Source organism: Triturus cristatus, chromosome 5_2 (genome assembly GCF_964204655.1).
Source record: "Triturus cristatus chromosome 5_2, aTriCri1.1, whole genome shotgun sequence".
Classification (NCBI taxonomy): domain Eukaryota; kingdom Metazoa; phylum Chordata; class Amphibia; order Caudata; family Salamandridae; genus Triturus; species Triturus cristatus.
The window spans coordinates 1,069,042,889-1,069,057,244 of NC_140588.1; the positions used below are offsets into that span (position 1 = coordinate 1,069,042,889).

General features: G+C 46.6%; 1 protein-coding gene across 8 annotated transcripts in view; it reads left to right on the forward strand.

The window, feature by feature from the left end:
- LOC146829683 (uncharacterized) overlaps positions 1-14,356 on the forward strand; it is a 114,601-nt gene that overhangs the window by 15,771 nt on the left and 84,474 nt on the right. For 2 of the 8 annotated variants that reach the window (XM_085608367.1, XM_085608368.1), the window contains exon 1: positions 13,332-13,505. The exons of 4 other annotated variants lie outside the window; for them this stretch is intronic. In XM_085608367.1, the coding sequence (XP_085464493.1) occupies positions 13,459-13,505 (47 nt within the window). In that variant the 5' untranslated portion in view covers positions 13,332-13,458. Of the gene's footprint in view, positions 1-13,281; positions 13,506-14,356 lie in introns of those variants that run through there. 2 more of the 8 variants (XM_085608372.1, XM_085608369.1) reach the window with 2 other exon arrangements.

Here is a 14,356-nt window from a genome sequence, read left to right on the forward strand (position 1 = left end):
AGGTAATGCACCTACTGCAGAGATCAGACCAGTATCTTTTTAAATGCGTGACTAAACCATTTAGTGCAGTGATTTGGACACCAGCACTAAAATGTGTTAATCTAACCCCAGAAAATAAGCACAAAATGGGCCAGATGTGTGTCACTTGACAAAGCTGCTTGAAACTGGTGAAAACATGCCTCAAATGGATGGTCACCAATCTACAGCTTCTTTCCTAGAGATGAGAGTGTTACAAGCTGAATTCTGAAGTGTGTGCTTCTAATGGTTACTTATAAAAAAGGTTTGCACTAGGTACAGCCTGCTTTGATTATTACTAAAAATATACAGTTTGAAAACAGTAAGTCCCTGCACATTTTGCAGCAGCCTCTAACACAGAACTCTCCATTCCCCTCTGTGCCAACAAGAAAGAACTGAATTCTGGTTCTCACCGGTTACACACCAAACATCTGCAGTGACTGCATTAAACAACTGAAGTTTCATAACGTGAGAGTGCAGTCCCCATTCATTTCTTTAACCTGCATGATTATTATCTTTTATTTAAGGTGTGTGGTCTAACAAAAACATTATGAAATAGTTATACAATGATTTGTTTCTGTTTTGTTGTGAAGCCTAGACTGCGTTGCCTGCTCGAGCAGTCGGCGCCAAGGCTCACTGATTGCCTTATGGTCTCTGCAGTACATCATAGTACTGCAGAGCACTGCTACGCCCTTGCAGCTGCATGGAGATGTAAAATGCCACACACCATTTACAATAAGAAAATCCAGGCACATTGCTGTTTAAAACCAACTGTATTTAATTCCTGGATTCTAACTTTAAAATTCAAAGCGCTGTATGAAAACAAAAATGCAAAAAGGACTGTAAAGGTAGGAAGTACAGAAATCGGTGCGATGCTGAAATGCACGTCACCTGCACAACCTTTAAGCAATCTATTCTGAGGTGCATGTGAAGAGAAAGAAATAGGCAACCGTGTATAGTGGGCTGTGGGCAGCACGGGACAGCTTTCACCAACATGGGGCTAGCTAGCGATGGAACAACAGGTGTTGTGGAATCAGGAATGAGAGGCCCTCTTCATCCTAATTATGGCTGTCCACCACTGCCAGACAAGTGTGTGGAGGCATTGTCCTTGCATTAGTGTCCATGGACCATTGGTAGGACACGATTCATCAAAGGCGGAAGGTGACAGGGCGTGGTGCACATCTGTAAATGGCTCGGCGCATTAACAATCTGCATAACTGAAGATAAAAAGGACTCCTTTATGTCTTCAGCTAACTTCAAGCTGTTCCTACAGGACACTGTCTCCACACAAGGTGTGATTCTTGCCCTCTTCTAAGGATACTTGCGTTCAGCTGGTTCTTTGGTAGAATTCACCAGCCGCTTCATATGTCTTCCCTCTCAAAACGCCTGCAACAGAGGTGCAAGCACGAAGAACGGAGAGGGCTCTCTTCCCCCCCCCCCCCCACAGAGGTTATGTGTCCGGCCTGGGAGAAGGGACTTGACTCATTAACATAACTGGCAAACAGGGGGTCAGTGGGCAGGCATGTGGTGTGAAGAGAAGCGTTTACAAATTTACCTCAAACCCTACGTTGCACAAAGAAACGGCTATCAAAAAGATATAGCTGTATATTGATATGATTGCCTTATCCTTTAATATTTAGAAATTCCATGGTAAACCACCAACCTGCCACTTGCAACACATGGAACATGTATTCAGATTGGTTGCACCCCACAAGAAACTGTTTGCGGTACAGTAAATTGTGCTTTCCGCTGTCTATTTTATGTTGTCTTTTTTCCATTTTATATAGTGCAAATTTGGCCCAAGGGCAATAGCGCACTAAACATGAGCACCAGATTACTGAACACAAGGTTGGATTCATTTTTAGGCTTTCCAGGGGAGATTAAGTCATTTGCCCAGAATCGCAAGATATTAAGTGGACACTGTGCCTCAAACCGGGTTCCCCAGTTCCAAAGCTGGCAGCTCTGGGTATTAAGCTATCTTAACAAACACATATTAACAAGGAAAAATGCCTTGTGTGCAGGGCCGGGTTTAGCGCTGGTGGCGCCCTGTGCGATATTCATTTTTGGCATCCCATGGCCGAATCCTCGGATTCTCTCACTACCACTGGGCAAAAGTGCCCCTCATCTCTCCAATCATAAGTTATTGCTAAACACAGCGCCCCCTCGTCCCGCCCCCCCCCCCCCCGAGGTCAGCGCCCCCTCCACAGTTCAACGCCCAGTGTGGCCGCACCAGTTGCACTGCCCTAAAGCCGGCCCTTGTGTGATCATAAAACAATGTTTTCATTGCAACGCGTTTGAGGTAAATACAATAAAAAGGGATTATTCTCTCATCCTGTAATATCATCCTGGTAAAGAAGATGCCATGATAGATTATGGTTCTCTGTGTCGCCGTCCAATTGTCCTCAGAGTCGCACGATGCTGTAAGAGGTCCACCTCCCGATAACCCCGTGGTCTGATATATATAGAACAGACACAGAAGGGTGATCAGGCGAGGGAAGGAAAGGAAGGGGACAGCAGGGAGGGAGATCTGAAAGAGAAAGAACAATATGCAATGGTTAAATCAATCCCTAGCTTTCTATCACCCTGTTCTTCCCTAACTCCCCCTTATACCTGTAAAAGAAAGAATGCACTCTGGAAACCGGAGACTGGAAGGACCTGATCGCAAGGCCACTGGAACCCTACAAACAAGACACTAATCAGCAGATGTTGTACACTCTTACTTTCACACCTCGTATTATCCCTCAGCTACCTGACCTACCATGAGTTCTGGATTCTTCTCATTACAGGGGGGAAGGACGTATGCCAGCAGTCACCTTTCCACCCCTGTAGGGAGTACAAACGAACACATAAAATGCAGCAGGGCACGTGATAAGGATAATTCTCCTGGTCGCCCTACAAGGTTTTCAGAATGAACCTTTTCTCACTGTTACAATACTTTTAGGCAGTGTTTACGAAATACAGTGATGCGACCATAAGATCCCTGATGCGTCCATACTCCAATGTATGGGTTTGCCAACAACACACCGCGAGTATATCGCGCTTGGAATGTAGATACAGCCCTCCGCCCTATTAAGTGTCAAGAGGCGGGTTCGAGCTGCTGAGAGTAGTGACCGAACAAACCCTGTTCCTAGGTGTTTGCGACCCCGCACGCCTCAGCGCGGCATCCAACGGGGCCACCGAGATCAGGCACGGAATAACAAGGCTATACTCCGCCTTGCTACGACAGAGGGACAGAACAAACACTGTTCCTAGGAACTTGCGACCCCGCACGCCTCAGCGCGGCATCCAACGGGGCCACCGCAATCAGTCACGGAATAACAAGGCTAAACCCCGCCTTGTTAAGACCGAGATATCAGCGAACAAAGAGCGTAAGAAGGCAGCGAAGAATTACAGGTTTGGTGCTGAGCACCCCTACCAGAACGCTGTTCTCCGTCCGCACTTCCGACCTGGAATCAAAAATAACCGGCACCCGACTGATGCCGGATGTTCCCTTTTCTTCGACTATGCGTTCAGCGCGCTGACGTCACAAGCGTCCGCACGCATTGCTCCATGGGAATTGTAGTTCCCATTATGTCCGCCTACCGCGGTTGGTCGCCGCTCTGAATGGCAGGGCTCTTCTGCGCAACCTGTGGGCCACAACACTCTGCCCTGTATCTCTGAGGACAAAGAACAAACAGAAGGCACCGGATCCACGTGAGCCTGGGTCCAACGCTTGCTGTTGCTTGTGTTGAAAGTCAACTCTCTCACAAGGTGCCTGCTAGCCGCCAGGTCTATGCGTGTGTAGGAGGGGCAACTAGAGAACAGATTTCTTTTTGCAGCGTGGAAACAATTGTATCAGCCTGCAAGACTAAGGAAGGGTCTCGGTCACCATAGCAACGAGTGAGCAAAGGACGGCAGGTTAAGAATATAACAATTGCCTGGGGCAGCAGGCTGAGCGGCATTGCACAATTAGTCCCTAAGCACGCCTGGTCTTCTTTTAATAAAGCTATCATAATCCCCACAGTGCCGTAAATGTACATCCCTCCCCCGAAGAGCACTGACATAGACAAGCTTTCTTAGGATATTTCTTGTGGAACTGAGCTACCAGTGTAGGGGCGTGGACACTGGTAGCAGGTTCCCAAGAGTTTTCTTCATCCCCGTATCCCTTCCAGGCCAGCAAATACCACAACCTGGAGCGATATATCTTAGAATCCAGTACCCCTCTTACTTCGTATTCTGCTTCGCTATTTACTATGACTGGATCAGGGGTCTTATTCGGTCCCCCCAGAGCTGGCTTCACTAGGGACACGTGAAAAGCCGGATGTATTCGCAAGGAGGAGGGCAAAGAAAGCTTAACCACTACCGGATTCACCAATTTCACCACCCGATAGGGACCTATGTACTTGGGGTTGAATACGCTATAGCGCTTAAAACGAATGTTTCTTGTGGATAACCACACGTAATCTCCCACTTTATAGACTGGTCCAGGCCTTCTACGCTTGTCTGCGAAAGCCTTGTATCTGCGCTTAGCCTCTCGCAAATTGGTTTTTGCCACCTGTAAGGTTGTTTGAATGCGCTCTATTCTGCTCTGCGCCTCCGGAACCTTTGTTGCTTGTATCGGATTAAGGAAGGGCGAAAACCCAGGATGGAAACCATAAGTGCAATAATGAGTAAGCTTGGTGGAAGCATGCGACGCGCTATTATACGCCACCTCTGCCAACCATAGTAAGTCCACCCAATCGTTCTTAGAAGCGCTGGAGTAACACCTTAAGTATTGCTTAAGGGTTTGATTGACCCTTTCGGTCTGACCATCGTTTTGCGGGTGAAAACTAGTGGAGATGTTGGACTCTATCCCTAACGCCGAACACCAGGTTTTCCAGAAGTTTGCTGTGAACTGGCCCCCGCGGTCTGAGACAATCCTCCTAGGTAGACCGTGTAGGCGGACCACATTAGCTAAGAGTAGATGTGCCAACTGTCCTGACATGGGTAGTTTCTCACAGGCTACGAAGTGTGCCATCTTTGTCAAATAGTCCACTATGACCGTGATAACGGTACATCCTTTGTCGCAAGGCATTCCCACGATGAAGTCCACCGAAATGTTTTCCCAAGGGAGATTAGGAGTGGGTAGAGGCTGTAACAATCCTGCTTGTTTGGAATGTGAGGCCTTCATTTGACTGCATACTCTGCACTCCTTTACCCATGTGCTCACATCCTCCCGAACCGAAGGCCACCAGAATTGCCTCAGGATTCTGTCAAGGGTTTTCTCCCTGCCGTTGTGACCTGCGCTAGTTAGAATATGACACCATTTAAATGCTTGAAGACGCAAGGCCCGAATGGGAAGGAGAATCTGCTTTCCCCGTATCGGTATGTCTTGTATCAATTTCCAGTCAGGATTGCTTCTCAGCCATTCCGTCCATCTGGTTGTCTTAACGTTCCGGGATACACTCCTCAAAAACGGATCCGTGCACGTCGCCCCTATCACATGTTCGGGGCTGATGATGGGTCCTTTAGGGGAATTAGGGAGGGTGTTCTGGGATGCTTGCCTGGATAAAGCGTCTGCTTTTTTGTTTTCCTTTCCTGGCCTATAAGTAACCAGAAAGTTGTATCCCGCAAAAAAGAGAATCCACCTCAGTTGACGGGGTGTAAGGTGTCTAGCTGCCGTCATGAACTGTAAGTTCCTGTGGTCAGTATAGACCGTTACCACGTGTCTGGCACCCATTAAATGATGCTTCCATTCACTGAAGGCGTCTTTGATGGCGAGCAGCTCTTTTTCAGCTATGTTGTAATTGCACTCAGCGGGGTTCAATTTTCGTGACATGTATGCCACCGGATGCAGTTGCCCTGTTTCGACGTGTCTTTGGGACAACACAGCTCCCAACGCTGTGTCGGAAGCATCGGCCTCCACGATGAATGGATATTCCGGGTGTGCATGAGCCAACACCGGTGCCGTAGAAAACGCCTCTTTTAGTTCTTCGAAACCCTTTTGGGCACCAGCAGTCCACTGAAACACCGACTTCTTGCGCAACAGCTGGGTGAGAGGAGTTGCCAATTCTGAGAAGTGGTTGATAAAACGACAATAGAAATTGGCAAACCCCAAGAAACACTGTACATCTCTAAGGTTGTGTGGGGTAGGCCATTTTTTTACTGCCAGTACCTTCCTTTCTGACATTTCTGGCCCCAGGGCGTGAGGTTTACCCCTAGAAATTCCACAGATGTCACACCAAACTCACACTTACTGATTTTGCAAAATAAGTGGTGTTTTCGTAGGGTTTGAAGGATGGTTTTTACGTGTTGCGTATGCTCCCTGGTGTCGTGTGAGTAGATCAAGATGTCATCTATGTATACCATGACAAAGTGGTCAAGATATTCGCGAAGAACATCGTTTAGGAAGAACTGAAAGGCCGCGGGGGCATTGCACAGCCCGAAGGGCATAACCAAATACTCATGGAGCCCGAATCTGGTTTTAAACGCGGTCTTCCATTCGTCCCCTCTCCTCATTCGGACTAAATGGTATGCCCCTTTCAGGTCTAAGCGCGTGTAAATCACTGCCTCTTTTAGCTGCTCCAGCAGAACATTAATTAGTGGTAGAGGATACCTGTTCTTCACGGTTATGGCGTTTAACGCCCTGAAGTCCATGCATGCGCGAAGTTCGCCATTGGCCTTAGGGATAAAAAAGAGAGGTGACGCAGCTGGAGATTTCGAGACTCTTATAAACCCCAGGCCCAAATATTTATCCAAATACTCCCTGAGGTATTTATGTTCTGGCTCTGTTAGGGCATACACCCGTCCCGCGGGAATGACCGCCCCAGGTATCAGGTCTATTTGACAATCGTACGACCTGTGAGGAGGCAAGACTTCTGCATTGTCCTCGTTAAAGACATCCTCGTATTCTCTATAGACCTCGGGTAATGCTACAGCTTGTTCTACAGCGGTAGCCACCTGTTAACAGGTTGCCAACGACGTGGCAGGGTTCTTTGGGGGAGTGTTGCAGTTAGCTAAACAGTAGTCGGATGTAAACCTCAGGGTTTTTTCGAGCCAGTTTGAGAGGATTGTGGAGGCGTAACCAAGGCAACCCTAGTATTAATCCGTAATGGGGTGCTGGAATAACATTAAAGGAAATCAACTCCTGGTGCTCCTTCCCCTGTTTTACCGATAAGGGTCCAGTATGGAATCTCACTGGTCCCGAATCCAACATTTTACCATCAACCGCAAACACCATCTCAGGCGTACTTTTCTCTTGTAACGTTATTCCTAGCCGTACCACCTGATCCTGATCCATAAAACACCCAGTGGCCCCAGAATCCAATAACGCCCGGACTGGCAACCACATGTCTTGCACCAAAATGTGTACTTCCACATAAAAATGGTTTCTTTCCTTGGTCTGTAAGTCTTCCAATGAAGGAATGTACATCGCGCTCAAAGGGTTCCCTTCTTCCTCCTTTAAGCTGGAGTGTTTCCCACCTCTGTGTGGGTGGTTCTGGTAACCGCCGCTTTCTGTTCCAGTCGTGGAACTTTGGGCCTCAGACTGCATTCGCTTATGAAATGTCCCTTCCGTCCGCAATACAAGCATAGGCCTCTCTTCCGCCTATACTCTCGTTCTTCGGAGGTGAGCGGGGAACGGACAGCTCCGATTTCCATGGGCTCTGGTTTTGAGGGAACTTGGTGGTTTGCCGACCTAGTAGGTTCCACACTAGGCACCGGTCTCTCCCTCCGTCTGTGATCCCCTTTTCTCACGCTTATGCGATGATCCAGCCTTAACACCAGACTGATGAGAGCGTCACAGGTGACCGGTTGCGCGTCGATCTGAGCCAACACATCCTTCAGGTCTTCGCTTAACCCTTGATGAAAAATGGCCGCTTGCTTCTCTTCTGGCCACTCGGTTTCCGTGATCAATCTCCTGAAATCGTTAAGATAGGAGATAACATCCCTATTGCCTTGTCGCAATTCTAGCAGATCTCTGTCGGCCGAGAGCGTGGCTGCTCGGCGGTTGAATGTTTTCTCGAATTCCACCAGAAAGGCATTCCAATCATAGAGGAGTTGATCGTCCCTTCTCACCAATGGGACTGCCCATTGAGCTGCGTCCCCAGATAAATACGAGAGAAGAAAGGCGACCTTTGAATGGTTGGTGTTAAACGCCCTAGCCCTACAGGTAAAATGTAACATTACTTGTGTGAGAAAGACTTGCAACTTCCCACCTTCCCCGCTGTACCTTTTCAGGGGTAGCTAATGGAACTGGCGTGGGAATCTCCACAACTACGGGGGCCGCTGGGGTGGCGCGTGGTAAGCCTGCATCAAAGGGATTGCGTTCCATGCGATCAATCTGCGCCTGTAGTGTTGCTGTTTCTGTTCTAGAAGCAGCTACCTCAGCCTGCAACTAGGCCAAAGCAGCTATGACATCCTCTAAGGTGGCCATCCCACCGTGCGACTGGGAGGACGGTTATTCGTGGGCCGGTTATTTTGTCGCCGTCCAATTGTCCTCAGAGTCGCACGATGCTGTAAGGGGTCCACCTCCCGATAACCCCTTGGTCTGATATATATAGAACAGACACAGAAGGGTGATCAGGCGAGGGAAGGAAAGGAAGGGGACAGATAGGGAGGGAGATCTGAAAGAGAAAGAACAATATGCAATGGTTAAATCAATCCCTAGCTTTCTATCACCCTGTTCTTCCCTAACTCCCCCTTATACCTGTAAAAGAAAGAATGCACTCTGGAAACAGGAGACTGGAAGGACCTGATCGCAAGGCCACTGGAACCCTACAAATAAGACACTAATCAGCAGATGTTGTACACTCTTACTATCACACCTCGTATTATCCCTCCGCTACCTGACCTACCATGAGTTCTGGATTCTTCTCATTACAGGGGGGGAAGGACGTATGCCAGCAGTCACCTTTCCACCCCTGTAGGGAGTACAAACGAACACATAAAATGCAGCAGGGCACGTGATAAGGATAATTCTCCTGGTCGCCCTACAAGGTTGTCAGAATGAACCTTTTCTCACTGTTACAATACTTTTAGGCAGTGTTTACGAAATACAGTGATGAGACCATAAGATCCCTGATGCGTCCATACTCCAATGTATGGGTTTGCCAACAACACACCGAGTATATCGCGCTTGGAATGTAGATACAGCCCTCCGCCCTATTAAGTGTCAAGCGGCGGGTTCGAGCTGCTGAGAGTAGTGACTGAACAAACACTGTTCCTAGGTGTTTGCGACCCCGCACGCCTCAGCGCGGCATCCAACGGGGCCACCGAGATCAGGCACGGAATAACAAGGCTATACTCCGCCTTGCTACGACAGAGGGACAGAACAAACACTGTTCCTAGGAACTTGCGACCCCGCACGCCTCAGCGCGGCATCCAACGGGGCCACCGCAATCAGTCACGGAATAACAAGGCTAAACCCCGCCTTGTTAAGACAGAGATATCAGCGAACAAAGAGCGTAAGAAGGCACCGAAGAATTACAGGTTTGGTGCTGAGCACCCCTACCAGAACTCTGTTCTCCGTCCGCACTTCCGACCTGGAATCAAAAATAACCGGCACCGACTGATGCCGGATGTTCCCTTTTCTTTGACTATGCGTCCAGCGCGCTGACGTCACGAGCGTCCGCACGCATTGCTCCATGGGAATTGTAGTTCCCATTATGTCCGCCTACCGCGGTTGGTCGCTGCTCTGAATGGCAGGGCTCTTCTGCGCAACCTGTGGGCCACAACACTCTGCCCTGTATCTCTGAGGACAAAGAACAAACAGAAGGCACCGGATCCACGTGAGCCTGGGTCCAACGCTTGCTGTTGCTTGTGTTGAAAGTCAACTCTCTCACAAGGTGCCTGCTAGCCGCCAGGTCTATGCGTGTGTAGGAGGGGCAACTAGAGAACAGATTTCTTTTTGCAGCGTGGAAACAATTGTATCAGCCTGCAAGACTAAGGAAGGGTCTCGGTCACCATAGCAACGAGTGAGCAAAGGACGGCAGGTTAAGAATATAACAATTGCCTGGGGCAGCAGGCTGAGCGGCATTGCACAATTAGTCCCTAAGCACGCCTGGTCTTCTTTTAATAAAGCTATCATAATCCCCACAGTGCCGTAAATGCGTGACTATTGCATTTTAGTGCAGTGATACGGACACCAGCACTAAAATGCGTTAGTCTAACCCCTGATGTGTGGTTCTTGGCAGGGTTATGCACCACATATGTTATAACATCAAAGGCAGTGACATTGCATGACATTTGACATAGCTACCAAATGGCGCGGTGTCATCTGCGGCACCCTTAGCCAGTCCTGGGTTTTGCAGATTCAGAAAATACCATTATGGGACATTTAGTTTGTAACTTTGGGCTTAGTAGGCCTATGAGTTAAATGTTTGTCTAAAAAGCTAAGAATGGCTGAAGGTGTCAAATGCACATAACATGAGGATTTTGGCAGCCAAGTTTTGACTTGTGCGACGCAACAGGTAGTGCTGGAGCCAAAGTGTTAATAAAATAACACCATATCAGTGCAGGAATCGAGTCCTCCATCGACTTTTTTACGGTTAACAAAAACGGTAAACATCAGAATATGGTGTCAGAGAGGTCACTATATTTTATTGTGTTTAAAAGTTGTCTTACAGTGTTGTCGCCTCAGAAATATTTTTTAAATGTTTAACAGCCATTTTTTCTTGAACATCTGTTTGAGTCCCTCTTTCATCACTTAGTGCATCCCTCAGGTGATTGTTTAATGGAAAAAAGTGCGTTACTAATTTTAAAGTAGACTGGAGTGAATCTCCATTATTTTGCAGAGACGATGACGTGTATTATTTTGGTTTCTACCAACTCACAATTTGTTAAAGAACATTTTCCCTGCCTGTTTTTCAATTTAAACACTTGTTGCACAGTATCTTACTCAAAAAACAAAAGTATCCCCTCTGGGACCGGAGTGGCTCCTTAGGAAAAGGTGAAGGTAAGGGGGGTGATCAGTACAGTCGAGCCCACCCGACCTTTAGGAGTTGGGGTGAACCCGATGATGAAGCATGTCACTACTAGAGTGAGTGAGGGTTATTTAAAGAAAAGGGTCTTTTTCCCTTCCCACGCTGTCACCTGGCGTACTGATCACTCCCCCTTTTCTTCACCTCTTCTTAAGGAGCCACTTTGGTTCCAGAGGGTATACTTTTGTTTTTTGAGTATATGTTAAGGAGGACGTATCCCTTCAATCCTCTTTAGTGAGGATCTCCCTACCCTCCTAGGGTTCCCTCCCGGGACCCCTAACCTTGTGTATAAGCACAGCATCCTACTACGTGACTAGTTGAAAATGTAAACAACGGTTAATGAAAAAAGTTTTGAGTATCGGAGTTACAGAATTTGTGTATCAAATCTGCTTTTTCATCTATGCAGTTGGAAAATGCCAAAAGGAAACATTCATTTATTTTGAAATCAAGAAATAATAAGTCCGTGAACGTTTCAAGAAAGTAAACCTCAATGAATGTTGAAGAAAATGGAAGCTAAAAAAGTTAATGCATAGAGGCTGCAACATTACAGTTGCCAGATCACACCATATATCCTAACTACCGTGTTTTTAGTTGTGGTCACTGATTTAAATATGTGCAGTCTGTGAATTCCAGACTTTTTAGTCCAGTTGAATGAGTGAAGTGATAATGTCTGATTTCAGTGCTATTCTTGTATGGTTTTAAGTGTGCTCTGTATTGATATCTGCTGGTAATAATTTCAAACATTGCTAATATTGAATGGGCATTGGCCCTGCAGTATGTTCTCCACATTAGATTGTATTTCCGCTGAGAAAGAGCTTAAGGTCAAATTAATTTAAAGACTGTACACCTGGCCCAATTATGAGTAAATTCAGCATCTGTACTTTTGCCTGCCCTTTATCTGCCAAACTATGTATGTGCTTGTACGGGCATACTTCACTGCATGAGTACTTGCATGTCTCTTTTTCTGTTAGCAGTGTACTAGGATGTCTTCAGGCATATTTGCATGGCTGCTTGCTGTTCTGTGCGTATGGGTGCTTGTTTGTCTTTTGGTTTGTCACTTGGTGCTTGTATGTTTGGAGGTCTGTGTTCATGGTTTGCTGTATGTCTACTGATGGGTGTAACTTGGAAACAGTATGTTTGGTAATACGTTTTATAGCTTGCTGCTCAATGCTACTGTTGCTTGCAATTGGTTATCCAAGACTCCCTTTGCATAATAGACTCTCCAGTGCTAGTTCTGATGAGGAGTAAAGATGCAAGGTAGAAGATGGTGTAGGTTTGGAATTAAGGACCTGATTTATATTCTAGCGGATGGCCCTTTTCACCACCAGGTCAACAGAGTAGATTACTATGTCTTCTTGACAAAGGTACCGTCTGACAAATTTAGAAATGACTGTCACAGCAGTTCCTGTCAATGCTTTTTGCAGTGTGGTGCAGTAATCCGTCAACATGAACTAGCCTTTCATCAAACTTCTTTTCTTTTTTTCTTTTCAAAAAATAAATTCTGAAGCGGGATTTTCTTTTTGAAAATAAAACGATAATGCTCCCCTCGCCATGGGAGTCATCTCCCATTGCAAGGGGGCATTCTTTTTATTTTTAGGTCTCGCCTGGCGTTGCAGTGCGCATGCGCTGCTCGCTCTTCGAGGGCTTTTTGGAATCGATACAGTTTCAGAAGGGGACTTTTAGCCACGCCCTTGTTTTCTATTGGCTTGCATCACGGTTTATGTTAAACGCTGGTGCGTGGTTGGAAATCGGGCTTTTTTGTTACCGCCTTTTCCAATTTTAGGACGGCCTATTTGGACAGGCCGGCGCCATCTTTGTTTGGCGTGATGTAGGAGGGTGTGCTGCTAGCTCAGTTTACGGAAAACGCTGGCTCCTCATTGGAAATCCTACCAGCTCCTCCCTCCCCTTCCCCCATCCAAAAGCAAACTTCCCAGAGTTGCGCTGTTCATTGTTCATGGGCTTCCTGAGGCGGAGGGCTAAGTAAGCCGCGCCGTAAGTTTTATAACAAACTCGTGAATAGTGCTAAGTGACATTACACAGCAAATAACTCTTGTGGAAGGGATTACACAGCAAATAACTCTTGTGGAAGGGGTTGTCGAGTGCAGAGATCACGCGCCTATTTTTGTTAGTTACGCTGTGTAAAATGGAATACTTCTCTGGATGTTTTTAATATGCCAGCCTCGCATGCGTCTTGTTCAACAGAGTCCGAGTCAAGACGCCTTGTGCATTGCTTAACATGTGCATTGGAAGCTTATGTTACTGTGGCTGGCAAAGCATCAGGAACTATTTCAATCTGATCCACTGTAACTTATCCTCCTCACCTCCGCAGCAGCCAGTAACGTCAACTCCACCAGGTACACAGCTCGGAAAGCGAACACTGCAAGTGCCAGCACTGAAAAAGGAAAGCAAACGGTTTAAACGGCTGACCTCCCAGTACATGAGACATTATCTGCAGTTTCAAAAACTGATTTAAGGGTTATGGTAGCGCTGTGCGACCGTGGGACAGATGAACTGTCTGCAGTTAGCATCACAACGAACGAATAGGCATCAAAGGTAGGCTTTTGTGAAATGTGCATTTTGTATTGCTTTACGTTTAGCCACTAATGTTTTTTTAAAATCTTAAACACTGCCCCTCTCCTACTAAACTATGCTTTAAACTACTACACAGCTAACAAATACAATTCTAAAAACATAAAAACACAACATATCACAAACATACACTAATTAATACAAAGATATAAGACAATACCATAGCAAAGCAAATTGTGCTTGTTACTGTCTGTCCCTTACCACCACGGTTTGCCTGGCAGTGACAAATAGTAATAAAATGACTCTTTGTACATCCATCCTAATTGGGCGGACATACCTATAGCCAGTTCTCCGATGGCCCTTACTCTGTTGGGTTTCAGAGAAGTTTGGCTACAGCAGTGACTGAGTAGTCACCACTTTAGCCAAACCTGTGGTTGCCCGCATTTAAATCGAGTAGGCAGAGGGAAATCTGTTGAGGTTGCAACAGAGTTCTCTCTCCGCCAACTTTTAAATCGGGCCCTAAGATACAGTGTAACTCAGAACGAAACATGCAATAAAGAAATATGTTCAAAGGGTGCTATACTCTAAAAAAGGAGCAGGGTTTTATTTAAAGGAAAGAAATGCAAGGCAATTTAATTATAGTCTACAAAGAAAACAAGAAGTTTCTTGGGCCTAGGGTTGGACTGGCCTCTTGGGACATCAGGCAGTGCCCTAAGGGTGGGTCTGACAGGTCAGCGTGTGGCCTGTTATTCTTTGGGTTTTTTCTAGGCCGGTTTTTACTGGTGATTTTCCTGATCTCAAAACAAACATTGCTGACAGCAAACTCAAATCCACACTGTGTTCCATACCTTGCAAAACACTTACACAGCATCTTC